Source organism: Alligator sinensis, unplaced genomic scaffold (genome assembly GCF_000455745.1).
Source record: "Alligator sinensis unplaced genomic scaffold, ASM45574v1 scaffold193_1, whole genome shotgun sequence".
Lineage (NCBI taxonomy): Eukaryota > Metazoa > Chordata > Crocodylia > Alligatoridae > Alligator > Alligator sinensis.
In genome coordinates, this window is record NW_005842199.1 from 892559 (window position 1) to 915844 (window position 23286).

The window sequence follows — 23286 nt, forward strand, 5'->3', positions numbered from 1 at the left end:
GCGGTTCTTGGAGTTGAATGGTTGAATATGGACTCTAAACCTTATGAATGGCTTTGTATTATAGATCCTGTATTCATCGCTGCATAAGGCCAGTGGTAAACTTTCTGAGTATGTATGATACATACTCGGAAAGGGGTACAAAGCTGAGCTCAAAGGAGGGACAAAGCTGAACTCCTAAACAAGTTCTTTGCATCTGTATTCCTAAATATGGATAAAGACATATCTCCCAAAGGGACTATAGACAGGCACAAGAGGGACTCCAATCCACCAACAGTTAGCACTGAAAGGGCATTTAGAGGGGCTGGACGTGTTTAAGTCAGCAGGCCCAGATGATCCTCATCCAAGGAAAGCCATTTTTGGCAACCGGCCAATGCCATTTACATGTTTCAAAGACTACATATTTTTAAAGTTTTCCTTCAAAAGGGAGCACAAAAGTACCAAAACTTCAAGTGCAGTGACCACAGGAACACTTTAAAAAAGAGTTCTTATTAATAATAATTGTAATAACAACAACAAGAGCAACATCACAGAACTAGTGTCCCACCTGCTCCCTTGGCATAAAGCTGTACAGTTTTCCTTTGAATTTATTTTGTTTAAAGAGAAATAAGCCTTTGAGCTTAAATATATGCAAGCCTAAACCAAAACCTAAATTGGATATCAGAAAGTATGGTATTAAGGAAGTGTATGATCCAAATACATTTACATATTTCTTTTCATTTCAATCGAACCAGTAACCCAAGCCCAGTGTTTACAGTCATAGTATTTTCCAGAACAGGGGAGTTTAGATACTGTGGTATATGGTATGGTTGCATTATGCTATTTAGAAAATTACACGTATGCTATGAGTGTTTGTTTGTACTTTACTGTGAGGTTGTCAACCTATAGCATAAACAGAAATAGGATCACAATGTTGACAAGATACTTCCATAAAAATGCTCCAGTAGTACATAATTTGTGACACTATGGGTAGCTCACAAACCCAACTAGCTAACATCCCTTTAATTTATTAATTTCTGAACTTTCAACTTTATTTATCTCTTTGATCAGGTTAGACGACAGTTAAGTGATAAGAAACTAAAACCCATGAATAAAACCCCAAACCTTAAATTTCAATTAGACAATAGGACATCTGACAGGATGTGAATTATGATGTAATAATTCATTACAGGTGGAGCAGAGCATGAAGAAGACATGCTTTCTCTGTTAGGAAGGAAATATTAGTGCTTTTCTTTTCTGTAAGAATGCATTAGTTAATGTTGTAAATCCTTTTGATATAAAGCATCTAGATGTACTAAGCATGATTATTAATAGAGATGTGTACAACCATCTCTGTGTGTATTCTTCATGAAAACTAATACTACAGAGTGGTCTGTATTAATTTATATGGTCCTGTACAAAGTTGTTATTATCTATAATGAAGAATTCTGTCCCCTTTCCTGCAACCAGCACAGCAAAACATGTCTTTCAGGAAGATAAGGAAAAAAGCTATTTTTTTTTTCCATTTAAAATAACCATTCTGAAACTTAAAATGAGTCATATGAGGCAAAAGATAACAAGTGGTTTGACTGACAGACATTTTAGATTGACAGATATGTTGGATACACCAGGAACTATTTAATTTCTTGTGAGAAATCTGGGCATGAACTCCTGGTAACAATTAATTTAGTGGCAAAACTCCCATTCCCTTAAAAGGAGCAAACACAATACTCCGGGGTAGGATAACACTCTGTGTTGGAGGGGGTTGTAAAAGAGAAGTTTCTGACATGGATTTTACAGTTTTACTGTAGGTTTTGAAGGCAATGAAAGGAAGAGGTCAGCAACCAAGACACGTGGCAGGAACTGGAAGGAATGTCAAATTGATAAACTTGAATAATTTTTTAATGGGAGTTACTAACACCTGAATGTGAAAAATAACTGTGTACAAAGGAAAAGGCAATATCCTAGAGCCAGCCAAATACATTTATAGATGTTAGGAAAAGGAGGAAGCTAAATTAAACCATTCAATGCAATGCATGACCATGATTTTCATTAAATTGTTGGAAGCACAAAAATATGGCTTAATAACTAATCATTAGTGTATATTAATGAATAATTTCCATTATTTCCATTTGCACTTTTCTCCATGACTGTCAATTTCTCAGCTTTAGTCACTGTACACAATGAACTAAAAGGCACATAAGTTAGGATCCACCCACTGGTCCTGTCCTTCTGCAAAGATGGACATGTTATTTATATTTGGCACCAGTATATCTGAGCCCAGTGCTTCCAGCTTCCCCAATTTCCAGGTAAGCCTAGCAAGCAAACTTTCAGACTCACCAACCAGCTGACCTCTAACATTAGCCACCAACCATAACCTGGGAAGCAACCTGGGAAGCAATCAGATTATCCAATAATTTCCAGTATAGTTGATATAGGATATATATCACTATAGTTGTGCCATTTTGAGCCTCGACTTGTTGCTTTGGAAAAGCAAAACATATATAAATAAAAACTTAAAAGACTAGTACAAAATTGGTTTCTTTGTTTAGTAAACAGGGCCGCCAACTATACTTATAATTGCAATCAGAGCAGCTGTCAGTTCAGCAGCAACCACTTTCAACCACCAACTGCTAGGATGATAAAACGTATGCTGACCTCAGAGTCTGGAAACCAGGGGCTCACTGACTTTTGGCGTAGTCTTTGTGGTAGGGCTACCATGGAGTTGCATGCCTGTACCAGGATTGCCAGGATCCTGGATCTGGAACAAAGAGTGGAAGCGACACCCTGGTCTCCCTATCTCTTGACAGCTTGCTTCCCAGGTTATGGTTGGTGGCTTATGTTAGAGGCCAGCTGGCTGGTGAGTCTTAAAGTTTGCTTCCTAGGCTTACCTGGAAATTGAGGAAGCTGGAAGCACAGGGCTCAGATATACTGGTGCCAAATATAAATAACATGTCCGTCTTTGCAGAAGGACAGGACCAGTGGGTAGATCCTAACGTATGTGCCTTTTAGTTCATTGTGTACAGTGACTATGGCTGAGATATTTACAGTCATGGAGAAAAGTGCAAATGGAAATAATGTACAGACAAATTTCAGACTAGGATACCTTGCTATAGAGAGCATTGGAGTTAATGGCATAGTCTCTGAATCAGAACTTCCTAGATTTTAAATGCTGGAGACTGCAAGTGAGAGAGGAACAGGGGAAAAACCCTGATCCATACTCTGTTCTCTCTCCCTTATTGTGAGCCAGTAAATGGCAGTTCTTAAATTCTTATGAGAACACCTTTCTACTGTCATTTTTTTGTACCCCCAACTACTACAGTTGCCAAGTTGCTCTTACATGGAATGGTATCAGAGGATCCTCCATAGTGTCTAACACTAGTATGCAAGTGATTCACCCTCATGTCCTCCCACATCTCTGGTTTTAGGCCCTAGTTTGTCTATTTTTGCTATGTTTTATACCATGCACCAACGAGAGTATGCAGCCCTTTACAAGGCCTACAAAGAATTGGGTATGAAATAGAAATTTAATGGTAAAAGTATCTATGGCAACGTTCAGTGTCTTGGCTAAATCACAGCAACAGGATTGTTACAGTTAATTTAAAGAACATCTGGATTGTTTCATTTCACATTAAAGATGTTTGAATAATTTAATAACTTACTTGTTCACATGCCAGAAAGACCACAATATCACCCCTTTCTTTTGTATGATGTATCTCAAAGAGCAGTCTTAAAGCAGAGAGAAAATGGTCTTTTTGAATGGTACAAGTGTATACAACATCTACGTGATGTTTGTTTTCCACCCTTATGAGGGGCGCACTACTGTAATAGTCTTGAAGTTTGCTGGACATATGAGGGGCTGTAATTATTACCAACTTCAGCTCTGGTCTTGATAGCAAAACACCTTTAAGAAGTCCAATTAATACATCTGTTGGAACTGTTCTTTCATGAACATCATCTAATATGACGACCCCATAGCTGCTCAAAAGAGGAATGGACATCATTTCTCTTTGTAACATGTCATCTGTACAGTATCTGTAAAATATAAAACACAGAAAACCAACGTTTATTTTTTAATATTAAGTTTATCTGATAGAAGCTACTTCATGCTCCTGCCAGCAGGAGGAAATTGTTCTCTACATTTGCTAAAAAATTAGTAAAGAACAAACTTAATCTATTTGGTAATTCTAGTTTGTGTGAGGCTGTGATAAGATGTTTTTCTAAATCTGAGAAAGGTTATAAACATTCAAGTTACTTAACCTAAACTACAATATCTGGTTACAATTCTCTTGAAAAGACACTGTAGACATAAACCAGAATAGTTTGTCACATAAAATCATAAAACTCACATTGCTTTTCATCTTTCAAAATCCTTATGCACCTTGTTTACAGTAATTAATCATTATATCATCTTTGAGGTAAGTGTTGTTATTATTGTTCCCATATTAGATGAGGAAATTGATGCATGACTACAAAATGTGTCAGTATCAAGCTAATTCAGATTTTTTATACTATTCAGACTCTTTTCAACCAGTTCCTTTTACAATAGTTCACAGTTTCGAGGAGACTTTGTGACACTTCTGGGATCAGGTTTTTACATATGTGATATGACAACTTCTGGAATATGACTCAGTATCTGTTACTATGTAATTTCCATGAAGAAGATCTAAGCAGCCTGCCTACACAACTACAGGAAGGTGCTGTACAGAAGGAGTATTACACAATTACAGATGGTGAGGAAAGGAGACCCAAGGTAAACAGCTAAGCACTTGTCCTCCTAGGTCTGGTTTTGGAAATAGTGAGCACCCACTGACATTATTGGGAATGGTGGTGGCAGAGAGCATGAATTGAGATCTCCATTTTACATATTGTTGCTATTTTAATCAGGGAAACGAATGGAGCTCCCTAGTAAAAACTCCCCCAAACTTTGCGTTAGTTCAAAATCAAAAGCTAAATTGTGTTATTAAAGCCTATATATAGTTAACATATTTTCTTGCTTTATCTGAAACCCCTCCTCCAAATTCAGCTTTCCCCATGTTACCAAGTATCTTTTACCACCCACCTTTTTTTTTCTCATTATCATGTGTGTAATTATTATTGCTTTTAATATAGTGGTATTTTCTTTGCTTTGTTTCTTCATGATAGAGTTTTATGGGTTTTTTTGTATTCCTACCCCTATGTATGACCAGCCAATTAGTAATTTTAAAACAAACAAAAGGAAACTCTTTTTCACGCAGTGTGTAATTCAAGTGAGGATCTCACTGCCACAAGATATTGTGGAAACTGACAGTTTAGCAAGATTCAAAATTGAACAAATTTTCCCAAACATAGGAGTTAGGGGTACAACCTCTGAATCAGATCTGTCTAGACCTTAAATGCTGAAGGCTGCAAATGGGAAAGTAAAAGGGGAAAACCCTGGTCACTCTCCTTTTCAGTATCTACTCTGCCACTGTGACACAGGATACTAATAATTGGCAGTTCTTATGCTCTTATATTCTTCTTTGTCCACTCCTTAATAATGCTGTGGCGTGGTAAGTGGCTAAGATTTCACGACTCCAGGTTTTGACTTCTGGTGCTTCATTGCAAGAAACAACTGTAGCATACTGTTAGAGGGATTAACAATTACACAAACCTCAGGATTGTTTCAGTGGTGCAGCAGCTTTCAAATGGGATGACATAACCCACTTCATGGCCAAGGTTGACATCCATCTCATCAGCTACATGTAGTGCCAACCAGACTGCTGTCTGCATGTGCACCTGTGTGCAGACTACCCCTCCATATCGATACTGGACAGAAAGGCAATACTCAGCACACCACTGAGGAATCTTTAAAACAAAGAGGAGAAACAAATTCTTTATGTAACATTTTTAGTAAGTATTATAATAAACTGAGCATGCAATCCAGTATTTATATTATAATACCTATACCATTTGAGCATCTGTTGCTTATTAGCCTGACTACTGAGCGCTGAAGAGCATCTTAAATAGAAATTATCCACCTAGATAAATGTCAAGACCTGAAATCTGTCAAATGATAAAGCAGTGGAATATGGGGATGAATAAACTCAGACTAGGAATCAGTAAAGGGACAGAACAAAGAAGGCAGATCTGACAAGGAGCTAGGGTGGGATGGAGATCTAGGACTGGCTGTGCAAAAAAGCCTAGACTAAGGATCTGGGGATGAAAGTGGAGGGGAAACTAATTATTTGAGGAGCCTGGAGAAGAAGATTACAAGCCACAGCAGGGAGGAGAGGATAATTGGAAGGGGGGAAAGTAGGACTTGATTGTAAATGATACTACAAAGAGTAGGCGCAGGAGTAGAAGAAACTACCTGTGCTGGGTTGAGGAGACTGTAGTTGAATGTAAGTAGGGGAAAGTGCTGGAATTGAGGCAAGATTGAGAAGGGAGGACTAAGAGTGGACAAAAATCAGTGGCGGGGAAGATGGGCACAGACAAGGGCAGAAGAGGTCAAGCCTCGGAGAAACAAGCAGAAAAGTCTGTGATCACTGAAGCCTGAGTCACTTCTAGAGCCTGAAATGGGACCCGAGAGTCTTAAGTCCAACTATTCTCTGCTGCCAGCAAATATCTATGAAATCTACTGGTGAAGTGTGTCCTATTCTCTCTGGTTCTGATCTGCCTGTGGATTGATGATGTACTGCTGCTCTCAATGACACTCTTAACTCAAGTGGCAAGGATTTGTACAGTAGGTGCATCTACATGTGTGATTAACTGTTCAGCAGACTAATTTGCTATGGTGTAAAGTGTTACAGTCTACACGTGCAACACTATTAGACTGCAGCAAAGCTAGAACTGTTGGAGAAATGTAAAAATAATTGTGCCTAAATGCATGTGTAAATGCTAACCGGCCCATAAATTGCACCCAGACAACCCAGGCAGCAGGGGGCCAGACCTGCCGCCTAGCCAAACAGCTCTTCTCTATGGGCATACTCATGCCCCAGTCAGCCACCTCCCAATGCCATCACCCGGAGCCCAGGGCTGACCCCCTGACCCTACTGCCAACCCGGGGCAGCTTTGCCCCAGCTCAGACTGGTGTGCTCCTGGGCATACATGTAGATGTTGTGCTTAGGAGCCATTAGCACTGGCACAAACTGCGCCAGAATTTATTGTGCTGCACTAATTGAATGTGTAGATGTACCTACTAGGTCTAAAGGTTCCAACCCCGCTGATGAGCCCTGTAGGAATAAAAAATACTTCCCCATATGATTTCTATTTCTCAGTCTGTGTCTTTTAAAAATATTACATTAGAAAAACATAATTAAGGTTGCTAAATGAAGTATTTTGAAGCTAGGAAATGTCAAAATTAACTTGGCTTATGCAACCTTAATTTGGACACTTTGGGTGTGTCTACACATGCATATTAATACTATGCAATAAACTCTAGCTGCTGCATTTACACGTATACCTGGGACTGCAGCAAGTTGAGCTGGGTCGGAGCAGCCCTGGCTGGCAGGTGATCTGGGGGACTAGCCAGCCAGCCCGGGGCTACTCTAACCTGGATCAACGTGCTGTAGCGGGGCTGGCTGGGGCACAAGGGTGCTTTAGTGTGCGGCTAGCCAGCAGGCAGCCCCTGCAGTGAAGTATCTTTGTGCCCCAGCCAGCTGGGTCAGCCTCTACATGGGGCCTGCTGCGAAGTAAAAAAACTCTGTAGCAGGATAGTATTTGTATTTACAAGTACTAGCCTGCTGCAGAGTTTATTAGTGTACTCCAGCCTCCTAATCCTGCACATGTAGATGCCAAGACTTTTACCGAGGAGTTAATTAGTCTACTCTGCAGTAAATGTCTCATGTAGACACACCCTTTGTATCCAAATTTTAAAAAATTCTGTCATGATTTAAATTCAGATAAAAATAGAGAAAGCAGAAAGCACATATAAATGTCAAGGGGTACAAATAGAAAGAAATTAATATCTGGATGTCCTGTGGAATAGCACAAAAAAGGCAGTTACTGTTCAATATATTTATTACGAACCTGGAAGTAAGGTACGCTATGATGGTCACATTTTCTGACTGAAAAATGTTTAGGTTAGACTAGAGAGGAGCTAACATGTTATGTAACTTGAACCAACAGATGGCTATTCCATGCAGGTAAACGAGAAAAATACGATCTACATACTGATAGAATCACCAGTGCTTTATAGAATTTTCTAAGGGGACATTTCTGAGTATTTAGTACAGGACTCTTACGATGTGATAAGGACACAGATATTCTTCAGAGAGTGTATTAATAAGAGTCTGATGTTTCTCTACACAGTACCTTTCACTTCTTGCTTTGGGTACTTTTTAATTATTGCATACCGAAAAAAATTCAGTGGCTGAAACTCTTCAGTATTTGTCTTTATCCCACTACTTATAAGACATATTCTCTTTCCTGACAGCCATTTTAATTAGATTATCAGGAAAAAAGTACTACAAATATACAAATTGCATATACAAATGTATCTGATCATATGTACAAATGTATTTGATCATATTACTCTCCTTTGACCATTCATATTTCCCTTTTCTGCTTAGGCCCCAATCTTTCATGTTATAATGTGTGGGTCCCTGTGCCCACCCAGAACATCACTAAGGTCAACAGAACTCTGCATGCCTGAAAGGATCCACTGTTATGTTTTTACTAAACTCCTTAGGGCAAGGGACATTTAACAGAACCATTATGTACAATACACAAAACAATGGGGCCCTGTATTGCCAGAAGCCTCTGGATCACAGCATAGCACTAAATCTTTGCAACAAATATAAAAACAGCAGCAAGAATAATGAACAGTAAATTAAAATAATTATTTCTGTTTTAATAATTTACCATACTATTAGTAAAAGGAGGACATTTGCTTTTGAAAAATATACTCACTATTAAAGATTCAAGAAATTAAATTAAGTAACCAGAACATGTAAATATTCTCTAATACCCACCTGGGAGCTCTTGCCACTTTTAGCATCTCCTGATACAATCACAATTTGATTATGAAGCAGAATTTCCATGAAAGCATATTTTACTTTCCATATTGGAAGTTCTTCTCTTTCTTTCAGAAGTTCATAATAATGGGAAGAATATGGCAAACCATCAAAAGGATTCATCTCTAAATCTTCTTCACATGCTAACATTTTTTCTTCTTCTCCATTACTGGAATCAAGTAATTCAGTAAAGCAGTGCTTCTCTGAAGGAAAGGTTAAAAATTCCATTTCGCCCTCATGTATTATTCCCAGCAATGAAATACGGATGCTGGAACACTAATGAAGATCTTTCTATTAATAAATCATGTAAACCCTATAAACTTTCAGAAATCCATTGCAATGAGGTTCAGAATTAATATTCCACAAGTCTTTAGTTCAAAAGTTCAGCAAACTTTCAGGCCTGGAGTGTTCTGTTTGCTTTCTTTGTTGTCTGTTTGCCACCACTGAGACTGTTCAGATATCCAAATGGTTTCAAAAATAAGTTTTTAAAAACACAGTGCTAAAACCAAGACCCCACAGTAAAAATGGTTAATCCAAAAGGTATTTAAACAGAAGCTGATTACTTTCAGCATTTTAACAGCATGTGAAGTCAGATCATTAATAACGGTTGGTCTGTTTTCTCACACTGCGGTCAGCTACTTGTAGGCCGGTCTGGAGAATGATTAGGCAAAGAGTGTGCTGAGCCTGACCTTCATTGCACATGTCTGCATCCTGATTGATTGTGAATAGAAAGCTACAGGGGTGATTATTGTGATTGTGAAGATGGTCATGTGGTTGACTAATCCCATTACAATGGAGTTTACCATTGGATATAAAAAAAAAGTTTGTGAAAGGGATGAGTCAGAGTGTGGAGTGAATATGTGTTGTGATAGAACTGCTATCTGAAAATATCACTCAATAAAAAGGCCTTTAGGTTTAGGCTCAGCATTTTTCATTTAGTGCTATCCTGTAAGGTTTTAGTGTGTCAAAATATGAGAGGGATTTTATACATATATTTATTAAACTGCAGGTGAAATAATGGGAGGCCATTTACAGTCTTTGCTCTAATTAATTAAGAAATCTCAAACATATTTCCTAAATAAGACAAGAAAGCAGAAAAATAAATCGATCATAGTATTGCAAGGCCATCAAAATGCAAAGGAAGGACAACAACTGTACAAGTGAAATAATTCCAAGTATTAGCAATCATTTTAGCTATTGCAAAATATCAAACTAACAATATTTGGCAATTAAATAACTGAAAATAGTACAGAAGAATCCCTGATCATGAGTGATTTCAGCACTTCCGTAATATAAATAATAAATAAAAAATGCATATTCATTTTGGAAGGGGCTCTCCTGTTGAATCAGCTGAAACAGGCAAGAAGAAACATTTGTGTCCAATTTTTTGTTTAATATGCAAACCCCAGACAAATATAGTTCAATTATATTCTAGAACAAATTACGTTCAAGAATGGGCAACTAAATGGCAGATAAAATTCAAAGTGTAAAGTGTTGTAGATGGGCAAAAATAATCCAAACTAAACCTCCCCTATGATGGCTCTAAGTTAGCTGTTATTACATACAAAACATAGAAAACAGATCTGGGAGTCATTGTGGGCACTTCACCGAAAACATCTGCTCAGTGCTCAGCAGCTGTTAAAAGGTAAACGAAATGTTAGGAATTATTTACAAGGGAAATTTAAACAAAACAGAAAGCATCATGACCCTTTATGGTGCATCCTTGAATACTCTGCCCAGTTTTGTCCCCACACCACCAAAAGGATATAGAAGAACTAAAGAAGGTATAGAGAAGAGCAACAAGCGTGGTTAGTGGTATGGAGGACCTTCTACATAAGGAGAAACTAAAAAGACTAGGCCTGTTCAGTTTAGAAAAGATACACTTGACATGAAAGGGGACATGAAAAGGGTTTACAAGGGTGTTTGTAGATGACACTTTAAAGTGGGTTTAAAGTGGGTTAAATGTCTTTTGCACCACTTTAATGGCATTGCTGTTTGTACATTCAGTGGCATATTGCACGTTAATTCCAGCCTCTGTAGCATATTCAGCAGCATAATGCGCCTTAAATGACTTTCGGACACAGCAAATGACTGGGCCGCTGCAAAGTAAAACACCTCTGAGGAGTTTTAGTTTCTTATCCTACAGCCGTGGAGGGAAGCACCAGGCGCCGTGTGGCTCAGGGGCTGTGGAGGCAGACTGTGCAGGCAGCTGGCAGCAGCCTGGGAAGGCAGGCTCCACAGAAGGAAAAAAAAAGTGGCAAGCCTGATCTTTTTTTCCCCCCCAGAGACTTCCTGCCTGCCTGAGCTGCGTGGGGGCCTGGTGCTTCCCTCCATGGCTGCAGTGCACCCCGGGACTGCCCGAGCCGGGTGCCTGCGGGCGAGTGCTGCCGGGGGGGTGCCGCTTCCATGGAGGGAAGCGCCAGCCCCCCCCACCACCCCCAGCTCAGGGACCGCTCTGCCTGACAGCAGCTTGCTCTCCACTCCCCATCGCTGGAGAGGCAGGTAAGGATTGGGCTCTGACATGGGTGTGCATGACATGGATTTACTTTGCCCTAAACTGAAGCGGTGTTTTTAAAAAGCCACCACTTCAATTTAGGGAGACTTAACCCCCATGTTGTGTACACATGGCCCAAAGTACTAAATGGTGAAGAGAAAGTAAATAGGGATTTATTATCACAATACAAGAACTAGGGGTCATAAAATAAAACTGGTAGGTACTAAGCTTAAAACTAATAAAAGGAAATTCTTTTTCACACTGTGTGCATTTTAAGTGTGGAACTCATTGCCCCAAGATGTGAAAGCTGACAGTTTAGCCAGATTCAGAAAGGGATTGGATAAATTCTTGAAGGAAAGGTTAATTAGTAGCCATTGAGCATGAGAAGTAGGGGTACAGCCTCAGAATCAGAACTTCCTAGAGACCCTATCAGAGGCTGCACGTGGGAGAGGAACAGTGGAAAAAAACCTGGTCATACCCTGTTCCCGCTCCTTTTCAGCATCCACTGTCTGTCACTGTATGATATAGGATACTGGGCAAGATGGACCTGAAGTCTGACCTAGTAAATGGCAGTTTATACATTCTTGCCTGTTGTCCAGCAAACAGGCTGCTGTTTGGCACTTAAAAATCATGGGTAAAAGATTATTTCCTTTGCCCTGTAGCAGGCTGGCTTTTCATACATGTAGCAGCATTAGCATCTACTTTTATCAGGAAGTCATCTAGTCCAACCTCCTGCTCACAGCAGGACCATTCCCAACTATATCATCTCAGCCAAGACTTTGTCCAGCTGGGTCTTAAAAGAATGGCAATTCTAGAATCTCTCTGGGTAGCCTGTTCCAGTGCTTTAATAGAAAGAAAGTTTTTCCTAACATATAACCTAAGCTTCCCTTGCTGCAACTTGAGACCAATGCTCCTTGTTCTGTTCTGCCACCACTGAGAACAGTTTAGCTCCATCCTCTTTGGAACCATCCTTCAGGTAGTTGAAGGCTATTATTAAATCCTCCTCTCAGTCTTCTCTTCTCCAGACTAAATAAGCCTAGTTCCCCCAGCCTCTCCTCATAAGTAGGGACCTACAGAAACTGCGGTGAGACAAAGGGATTTTTGTGGGTGTGTCACTGCCTGCAGAGTCTATTTTGCAGTATTTTAATGAGCCCCCCTTGCTGCTGATTGGCCAAGGTGCCCTGGCTACCCTGCCCCTTGTTGATGATTAGCCAAGAGGCAAAAAGCATGGCATAATTAAATAGAAAAGTCTGTGGAAATACCAAATAACTTACTTCATTATTATAAATCTAAGTATTAAATTTAAATCTAAATTTAAATATATTATGAATATAAATGCATACACAATATGAATTGTAATGAATATCATCATAATTTGTTATTAGCAGTCTACAAAATGTTTAATATTACTAAATAAAGCTAACCTTGATAGAAACAATTCATGTTAGTTGCTGAATGCTGGCATGCAGCATCCACCGGCAGTTGCAGCTGACATCCTCTGTCTCTGTGGTGTGAACACTTGTCCATATACTGAGATTGCAATTCTGTGTCCACCGAATTGGTTGGAATGGGAGGCAGCATTTTGCCAAATTGTAGAGATGTGGAAACCAATCAGAAACAGAGTTCCAGAATACAGTTACAGTCAAAAGTATCTGGCACTCTTTGACAAAGTTCATGTAAGCAGCATATTCCTTGTCATGCTCTTTCTGCCATCCAGGGATTGATTTCAGTAGCTGAGGGTCAAAACTCAGAAAAGGCACCTGATTGGGGTAAAAAATGTGAACAGCACTGAAAAAGGAGGCAGCCAGTTGTTTAAACTTCAATGGCAGTGACTGAATGTACTTGTAGTATTGATTCAATTTTGTAGCTATTGCCTGGAACAGTTCTTGTCTCTTCTGGTTTTAACATTGACAGTTTGAACGTTGTTGTGATGCCATGTCTTCAATGCTACTTACCAAATCCATCAGCTATTTGTGTGCTTGGTGGATCAAAGCATGATGACATTCAAACCATGTTAGAAACACCATGAATCAGATCACATTTTCAGCACAAACTTGATCTTCAATGTTGCCCTGTCTTAATAGATCACAAAGTTTAATCATGCACTGTGTGCTGGGTATGATTTCAAGCTCCTTGCACACAAATTGCTGGTAGTACTTCATATTCTTTGCATGATAACAAACTGTGTTAAACCACAAATTCCACCTTGTAAATGCTGGCTCTGGTGGAAGTACCATTGCCGATGGACTGCCTGTATCGAAGCTCATAGCCTGGACATTTAAAAGAGGAAACCAGACTATCCACATTAGGGAAATGTGTGTGTTAGATGTCACTTGTTAAAGAATGTGTGCATTGCAGGTGACATGAATTGCATTGGGCATCATTCCACGGAGTACATCAGAGAAAGCTTTGCACATATACATTGCATTATCAGGCAGAAATGCTGAGATCTTGTTAAATTCTAAGCCGTAGTAAATGACAGTACTTACTACAGCTTTTGCCGCAGTAGAAAAATTGACACGCAAGAGAACAGACTCTGTTTGAAAAACAGGCAGCTCGTGGTCTGTCCAGTTCCCAGGTACAAATAAAATGTGCAGAACAGTTATCTTGGGCATCTGTTGCTTCATCTGCTACAATCAAGATTGATTCATATTCTGCCAATGTAGATTTTGTAGACTGAACATGCTAAGCAATTACTCCTGGTAGATAATCTTGGCGAAACTTGTTTGCACATGGGAAACTGCCAGCATTTGGCAAGTGTTTGTTCAAGTAGTCCCTTAATTTAGTGTTATCAGTTTTCTCCAGAGGAATGTTGGCAGCTGTGAATGCCTCCACTAGCACAAATGTAGCCTCTTCTTGTCAAACCGCTTTCGATGGTACTTTTAAAGATTGAGGACATAATTGCTTGTTTCTTGTTTTGACCCTCAGCCTCTGCAGCAGCCTTTTGCTTTATATGCAATTCGGACTTTAAATGTAGATCAATGCTGTTTTTTCCTTGACACATCCAGAGTCATCTTGCAAGATGAACAAAACAATTTACTTGCATCTCTATGCAGGTAAGTTCCTACAGGGAACTGCCTTACATGATCCTGACCTGAAATGTATTTAGCTTTCTTGGATTTCTTTTCACTCATCATCTTCAGACTGAAGCATTGCTACAGCATTGCATCTGGCTTCTTAAAACATGGAGCCAAAACCCTTTTGCTTTCTTGACTGGCACCTTCCACCAGCAGGAGGAAGAATAAAAGATGCTGAAAACAGCCTTAAGGGGCTGCACCTGGCCAGGAGGAGCAGGCTGCCTGGAGCCTGGGGTTACCAGAGGTAGGCAGCTGCCAGGGATGGCCCAAGAGCAGGGCTCCAGGTTGTTTGTTTGCTTTGTTTGCATAAGCCTGCTGGCTCTGCAAAGCCTCTAAGGGATAAGAGGTGACCAAAAGGAGAAGTCTGTGAAGACCTACAGGAAGTCAGCTAAATGCATGGGTGACTGATGCCACCTGAGTCCCCCCGTGGCCGATCTCATTGACTGGGGGGGTGGGAGTCCCATGGCCAATCTCGCTGAGGCCCTATTGTCTATCTTTCGTAGTGCTTCTCTGGCACGATTGGCCCCTACTTGGGGAGCTATTAGACATGTTTGCTGAAGGGCCCAAGCCTACTCTGAAGCTCAAGAGGGAAGGGCTCCTGGGGGAATCTACCTCTAAAGAAGCCGGGGGTAAAGAAGGATACCTTAGAATGGAGGAAGATGACATTGGCCTAGAGCTGGAATCAGGCCAGTTAGCCATCAGGCATACTTGTGAGGATGGGTTCCTCAACATGTATGAGGGAGGCCTAGCCAAGATCAAGGATGAGGTTGTCCAACCTGACCTGGTTCAAATGGTACCTCGCTTCAAGGTACGACAGGGTTTGCTTTACCGTATTGATGAGGGGTGAGGGCCGGGGGTAGAAGTGGCACAGCTATTAGTGCCAAAAATGTATCAAACAAGCCTTGATATGATTAGTGCATGAGCTCCCTATGGGAGGACACTTGGGGAAGATAAGACCCATGAGTGGCTAGAAAATTGATTCTTTTGGCCAGGGATTAGGCAGGGAATAGGCAGATTTTGTCGGTTCTGCCCAGAGGGCTAACTTGCCCACCCACAGTGGCCACCACATGCACCTGTGGTGGCTATGTCACTCATAGACGAACCATTTGAGAGGGTAGAAGTTTATATTGTTGGCCTTTTGCCATGAAGTGCCTCTGGGTACCAATTTATTATGGTACTGGTTGACTACGCCCCCCGATATCTGGAGGCGGTACCCCTGTAGTCAGCTAATGCGGAAAAAGTAGCAGAAGAGCTGCTGCTCATCTTCACTAGGGAAGGCCTTCCAAAGAAGATTTTAATAGATTAAGGAAGTAATTTTATGGCCTAGGTTTTTAAGGGGGAATGTGAAACTCTCCGAATCGAACACCTGCAAATGTCAGTTTACCACCCACAGACAGATGCCCTTGTCAAATGGTTTAACTGCACTTTGAAGAGCGTGCTTAAAAAAGTGGCTGGGCAGGACACTCAATGATGGAACAAGCTACTCAGGCCATTAATGTTTGTGTACCATGAAGCTCAGCAAAGTGCCATGGGATTTTCCCCCTTGAGCTGCTGTATGGTCATCATCCATGGGGGTTGTTAGGCCTGGTTAAGGAGGGATGGGAAGTACAACAAGGCTCTGCCCACAGTCCCGTGGCCCATGTCTTGCAAATGAGGGGAAGATTGGAGGCAGCCTAGTCTACAGCCAAGGGGCCCAGGAACAACAGGCAGCCAGGTATAACCTCAGGGCATATGAGAGGCAGCTGGAGGAAGGCAACCAGGTGTTAGACTTATTGCTGGATGAGATATCTAAGTTCCTTGCCCAGTGGCAAGGGCCATATGAAATAATCTGCAGAGTTGGTCCAGTAGAGGCCATATGGCTGGGACAACAGTTAACTGCACTCCAGCAGTGGCAGTTAGTGCAGGTAGTGTGGTCCTTCTTGAAGGTGTTCATAACTTGCCCTGGGAAGACTGCTTACATTGAGCACCTACTCATAAATTTACATTCCCCAGCCCTTGAACCATTTTTGTTTACCTTCCACTTGACTCTCCAATTTGTCTATGTCCTTTCTGCAGTGGAGGGTCTAAAACTGGGCACAGTACTCCAGATATGGCCTCACCAGTGCTGAATAGAGGGGAAGAATCACTTCCCATGATTTGGCTACACTCCTACTAATGCAGCCCCCTATGCTGTTAGCTTTCTTCACAACAAGGGCACACTTAGCTCATATTCAGCTCACTGTCCACTGTAGCCCCTAGAGCCAACCCTAGAGGTGTGCGGGGCCTGGGACACATCAGCCTGTGCAGGGTCTGTGGCAGGGGGTGGCGAGGTGGCAGGGGGTGGCGAGTGGCCAGGGTGAAGCTGGCAGCATGCGGCGGCCGCATGGAGTGGTGATGCCCTTGGCAGGGCCTGTATGGCATGGTCTGTGTGGCCCCCAAAGCACGGGGCCCAGGGCAGTTGCCCCAATTTGCACCCCACCCCCAAGGGACGGCTCTGGCAGCCCCCAAGTCCTTTTTTGCAGAGCTGCTGCTTAGCCTGTCGGTTCCCTGCCTGTACTGATGCAGGGGATTATTCCAACCTAAGTACAGGACATTGCTCTTGTTCTTACTGAATTTCATGAGATTTCTTTTGGTTCAATCCTCCAATTTGTCTAGGACTATCTGAATCCTAGCCCTACACTCCAACATTATCTACTACTCCCCCCAGCTTGGTGTCATCTTAAAACTTGCTGAGGGTGCACTACATCCCATCTTCCAGGTTGTTGATTAAGATACTGAACAAAACTGGTCTCAGAACCAAGCCCTGGGACACTCCACTTGATACTGGCTGCCATCTAGACATCAAGCCATTGATTACTACTCCGATAAACTCAGCAATCCAGCAGTTTTCTATCCATCTTATAGTCCATTCATCCAACCCATACTTCCTTAGCTAGCTTGCAGGAATGTTGTGGGAGACTATATAAAAAGGCTTACTAAAATCAAGGTATATCACATCCACTCCTCTCCCCACATTCACAGAACCAACCATCTCTTCATAGAGGGAAATCAAGTTGGTCAGGCATGACTTTCTCTTAGTGAATCCATGCTGACTGTTCCTAATCACTTTCTCCTCCAAGTGCTTAGAAATGCATTCCTTGAAGACCTGCTCCATGATTTTTCTAGGGACTGAGGGGAAGCTGACTGGTCTGTAGTCCCCTAGACCCTCCTTTCCTTTCTTAAAGATAGGCACTATATTTGCCCTTTTCCAGTTGTCTGGGACCTGTCGCCGCCGAGAGCCGCGGCGCGGGGTTCGGGGCCTTAGGAGCCCTAGTCGGCGGGCGGGTACTTGTGACGCTTGGAGTGGAATCAGGTACTCAAGCGTTTTGATTGAACAAAAGAGATTGTTTACTTACACTGCTCGTACAGTGCAGGCCAGAAGCTTGCTTCGATTACGGTTGTAAACAAAACTTGGGTCGGGCAGAAATTACAAAGTTCGTTTGGTCGGTCTGCAGAAGTGTTCGGGGTGTTCGGGCCAGCAGTCGTCTTACGTCTCGGGTGGGGGTGTGCTAGGCCCCCTTGGGTCGGTGACGGGGAGCCATTAGAGGTTGATCAGACCCCTAAGTTCTTCTCTAAGACACACGTGGAGTTTGCTAGGCTCCACAGCGTGCTCAGAGCTCTCCACAAGATGTATGTGGAGTCCTCCAGCTTGGGCGGAAACTGCTTCAACCTCTTATATGGCTAGCAAGCCAAGCGCTGGTCGCCTCATAGGAATAATTTAAAACTGGCCAATAATAATGTGAATTTGCATATGAGTGGCGGGAACTTTTTTCTAAGCTGTAATTTTCCACTATTGTAGCATTTGGTTACTGGGTTCAGGCATAGCGGAATTTTCCTCCATGACCTAGTTACTGCCACCAGAATGATTGACAGCAAAACTATGCCATATGTATCGAACCCATGGAATTTTCCTCTGTGCTATGTCATTTCTCCTCTGGGCTATACCAATTCTCCTCTGTGCTATAGGCATCTAATTAATGGGTTGTGACAGGACCTCTCTTAATCACAACGAGTTTTCAAAGCTAATGGCCAGCAGCTCTACAATCACACTGGCCAACCCCCTCAGCACCATCAAGTGCATCATGTCTGGTTGCATGGATCAGTATACGTTAGCTTTTCTAAAGAGTCCTGAACCTGTTCTTTTGCCATTGTTGGCTGCTCACCTCCTCCCCAAACTTTGCTGCCTGGTGCAGTAGTCTGTTACCTTACTTTGCCTGTGAATATCAAGGTAAAAAAGGCATTGAGTGCTTCAGGCTTTTCCATATTATCTGTCACAAGGTTACCCCCCCTCTCCCCCCACATTCAGTAAGGGGCCCGCACTTTCCCTGATCTTCCTCTTGTTGGTGACATATTTGTAAAAACACTTTGTGTTACCCTGAACATCCCTTGCTAGCTGCAACTCCAGTTGTGCTTTGCCCTTCCTGATTTCACCTCTGTAATGGGTAGAAAATGGCATTTAGAGGTTAGCTTTTGGAAATTAGCTTGTAGGTAAAGTAGATATTGTATTAGAATAATGATCCAGGGGAATGGCAAGGCTTAATTGATTTTTAAAAGCCTGTTTGTAACAAAGTTTCCTTCAAGGCACACTGTGTCTGGTGCAAGCATGCAGACACATGGGCTGGGAAATGAAAGGGTTGTACCACACTGTTCCATAACAGAGATAAGGGACTCTGCAGCGTTGGTGCCAGGTCACAGTGCCCAATTGTAGGGTCCTGAGATTTCCAGCTTTGGCGAGTAGACCAAATTAAGAGACTCAGGAAACAACCAAATTAGGATGTGTGCATGTGATGGGTTTGTGAAACAAAGAAATATGATGACAGGACAGAACGTGGATGGTACAACAATCACACGGAGACCAATCAACAATGCTCAGAGATGAAGAGTCATCAGAGGAGAGAAAGAATACAAAAGGAGGTATTTCAGAGCAGCAAAGGGTCCCCGAGAAGGGAACCTGAGGCCACCATGGATAGAAGGCACACCACCAGCCTGTCTCACCCACCCCACTGGGGGAAGGTGGCCCTCAGCCTCTGACCTCCAGGCTGATGACATGTGAATTCAAGAGAGAACCTCAGGGTGAAGCTTGCATACTGGCCAGATGTATCTTCCCTCTGTGACAGCTCTAGGACTGGTAGATATAGAAGTGTTTGCATTATTCTTATCTATTATCACTATGTATCAAAAGAATTTACCTATTATCGAGTGGAGAGGTTGTGGTCAGTCTGAGGGTTTGGGTCATAAATCCAATGCCAATACCTGCATGCCATACTCTTCCCTAGTCCAAGTTTCTTCTTCTTGTAAGCTTTGTTTCTGTGTTTTAGTTCATTGAAGAGTTCCCTACTAAGCCAAGCTGGTCTTCTGTCATATTTGCTAGTCTTCTTACTCATTGGGTTGGTTCATTCCTGCACCCTTTGTAAGGTTTCTTTAAAGTACCACAAGTTCCCCTGGATTCCTTTCCCCGTCAGATTGAAGGGATCCTCCCCATGTGTTCCCTGATTCAGTTGAAATCTGCTTTTCCGAAGTCCAGGGTACTTTCTCTGCTGCTGTCCTTTCTTCCTTTCCTCCCAGTCCTGAACTCAGCAGTCTCATGGGACACTGCTGCCCAAGTTGTAGAAGTAGTACTTCTACATTCTTTAATTCTTCCCTGTTTGTGAGCAGCAAAATTCTGTTGTTATAGTACCCGTTCTGTTGCTATATTTATACTTATAAAATACATTACAAATTATCCGTACTAGGTGAGTGGAGACAAATGTGATAGAGACCAGTGACCTTTCCCATCCTGGCCTCAACCATACAATTTCTGTGGAGTATGAACCTTGCAGAACTCCTGTCTGCTGCCAGCAATGGGGTTCAGAAGACATATTCAGAACCTGGAGTTGGTTAACTAATGGTTTGGCCAAATCCTATTGTGGCAAAAATGTCTCATGATCCCTTATTATCACTACACAAAGGGCCTCACAGCTGAGAACTGTAAGTTGTTTCTTTTTCTCTTCTCTCTTCCTGCATTAGATAAGCAGTAGCATAGTAAGGAACAGTCCAAACAAATGTTACACAAAGATTAGTTACTGCTTGCTTTGCACATAAATTTTGCAACCCTTGTTACTTGCCCGCTTTAGGACTATGCATGTACTAAACTTTGCAGAAAACTGTAGCCAATTACAGATTGCCACAATGGAATCTTGTTCATGAGAGCTATAAAAATGTAACTTCGGGCGTGGCTAGGGGTCGACTTCGCTTTGAGCACTTAGCTCCGTTGTCGAACTTGTTTGCAAACAATAAACTCGAGTTGGACCCAGCCTGAGTGTGTGACTCTCTCCTTGAGGTAAATTGGACAAAGCCTCCGGGGGCACGAAACTAGCAATTTGTGCAACACTATCTTCACGTTTTACGATGAAATGCTGTGGATTCTTTAACAGTTTATTAATTTATTTACTTCACGTAAATCAGTTTCCTCTGCAAATGTTTCATCCTATGTGTCAGATCCAAAGCTTATTGCCTTCACTGAGCTTTAAATGAAGCCCTGTGTGAGCTATGAGACATTGTTTTAATTTAGTCAAGCCATAGCTAATTAGACTCAAAGGATTTTAGAAAATAATTGAACTCTGAAGTCTGTATCTGTTTCTTTGTTTACTACTCAGATATTTTAAAGTATTCTCAAGGGCACTGGCTAATTTTTGGGATGAATCTTGGAGTCTTCAGTCTTGGCATTCATTTTGGGAAAGCGCAGGTTGTATTCCAAAATCCAACTAGTAACAACTGTCTGCAACATTCAGCAATTCTACGGAAACGTGTAAATATACTCTTTTCTGCTCCTTTCTGCCTCATTCTCTTGTCCATATTTTCAGAGGGCTTTCATGGTAAAAATGTAGCCACAATAAAATAGTACTATACAATGAACATGATATATGCAGTGGAGTTACATCATAACAAATTGTGTGTAACGATATGCTTAACTAGTAAATATTCCTTTTTCATGTACAAGAAATATATTTAGTAGGGACTTGTACCAGTACATTAATTGGGAACTTTTCCTCAGGAAAAATTAGTTTGAAACTAGGATGACCATCCGTCCCGGTTTTGCCAGGACAGTCTTGGTTTTCAAAGGCTGGCCCCAGCCGATTGTTGAAATTTATAAGAGACTCAGAATTGCAGGGGTGTGGGGCATGGTCCAGTGGTGCGGCAAAGCAGCATAGCGCACCAGGCAGGTGGGTGGGCAGGCACCACTGCTGCCCACTTGCCTGGTGCACTATGCTGTTCTGCCTCTGTCGCTGCCTGCAGCAGCACTACTGGCTTGGGATGGGGGCAGTGTCCCAGATTTCCCATGGTCCCATACGGTCACCCTCTCTCAAACTGCTCTGAGCTATTTCCTTACCAAAAGTTGTCTCAGAGGAGATGGGCCAGAAAGGTTTCTTGAAAGTTACTAAGAAAAGCCAAAAGAAACAGAATTAAATGCAACAGGTACCTACAAAGAGAATACTTACTAAGAATTAGCGCTCAATGTTTTTATTCATTTAGGGCAAGCCTGTGACATGCAAGTCACAAGTGGCCCAAGCAGCAACTGTGTGGCATGGCAATGTGGAGAGTGGACAGGGAGCAAGTGGAAAAGGAGCAGAAAGTAGAGTAGCAAATTGGGCAGCGAAAGGAGATTGGAAGGACACTCAGGAGAATGCAGGGCTAATTTCTGGCACACCTGCCAGAAAGGTTGGCACTCAGATTTAGTGCACATGTCCTCAGCAGAAGCCTTATGTACAGTGGCTACCCATAAGAAGTTCTAGCATATCACCTTATCTGCTGATTTCAATGTCTCTATTTATGATACACTTCTGTTTATGATACACTACATTGGGAACCGCTATTGATCATCAGGACACTGTATGGCTGGGAGTACTAACAGAAATGCTTTTTTTTATTCCCAGCTCCCTGAGGTGCTCACCACCATCAACTCCTACTAGTGCCAACAGTCACAGATCCCCTTTCTTGGTTCCCTTCTCCCATGAAAAGACAAAAGTTTGGATCCCCAGAGTTTGGCAATGTGCAAGGTAATGGGATGTGAAGGGTCCTTTTTGATTCGTGGAAGTTCACTTGGACATTCAGCCTTGTTTAGGTGGAAACAACCAGACACCCCTGCCCAAGAGCTACTGCAGGAGCCTTGCAAGATCCACCAGCTTCCACCAGCATTGTCTTTTGTCACCTCAGACAGGAGGTATCCCTCCGCCAGGCGAGAGGGCACCCCCAGAACCACCCTCGGCCGTTCAGTGGGGTCTCGTTACTACCCACACAGCAGTATCCCTCCGCCAGGCGACAGGACACCCCTGGAACTGCCCTAACGCGTTCACTAGGGTCTCATTATGACCTCACACGGAAGTATCCCTCCGCCTGGTGAAAGGGCTCCCTTGGAATCATCTTAATACATTCACTAAGGTCTTTTTACAACCCCACGTGGCAGTATCCCTCCGCCCAGCAAGAGGAAAACCCTGGAACCGCCTTAGCACCTTCATCAGGGCCTTTTTAAGCCCCCACACGGCAGTATCCCTCCGCCAGGCGAGAGGGCGCCCCCAGAACTGTCCTAGCACATGCACTAGGGTCTCTTTACCACCCCACACGGCAGTATCCCTCTGCCCGGGGAGAGGGTACCACCCTTGCGTCCCCGCATCGCCCTGCCCCAGGCACAGCGGGATGCTGGGATTTCACTGCACACCCCTAGTCTGGGGAGCCTCTGGACTTTCTCACCTCCTCCTCCTGCAGCCAG

General features: G+C 42.4%; 2 protein-coding genes across 2 annotated transcripts in view; one reads left to right on the forward strand and one right to left on the reverse strand.

Moving 5' to 3' along the window:
* The window catches only part of DHX32 (DEAH-box helicase 32 (putative)), a 36137-nt gene extending 26958 nt beyond the window's left edge, over nt 1-9179 (reverse strand). Inside the window, exons 1-3 of the mRNA XM_006026591.3 lie at nt 8910-9179; nt 5609-5802; nt 3639-4011 (exon numbers count right to left, since the gene is read on the reverse strand). Coding sequence (XP_006026653.1) covers nt 3639-4011; nt 5609-5802; nt 8910-9179 — 837 coding nt within the window. The remainder of the gene's footprint in view (nt 1-3638; nt 4012-5608; nt 5803-8909) is intronic.
* A 5890-nt stretch (nt 9180-15069) lies between these two features.
* The window catches only part of FANK1 (fibronectin type III and ankyrin repeat domains 1), a 76141-nt gene continuing 67924 nt past the window's right edge, over nt 15070-23286 (forward strand). Inside the window, exon 1 of the mRNA XM_006026592.3 lies at nt 15070-15340. Within this exon, the coding sequence (XP_006026654.1) occupies nt 15070-15340 (271 nt within the window). The remainder of the gene's footprint in view (nt 15341-23286) is intronic.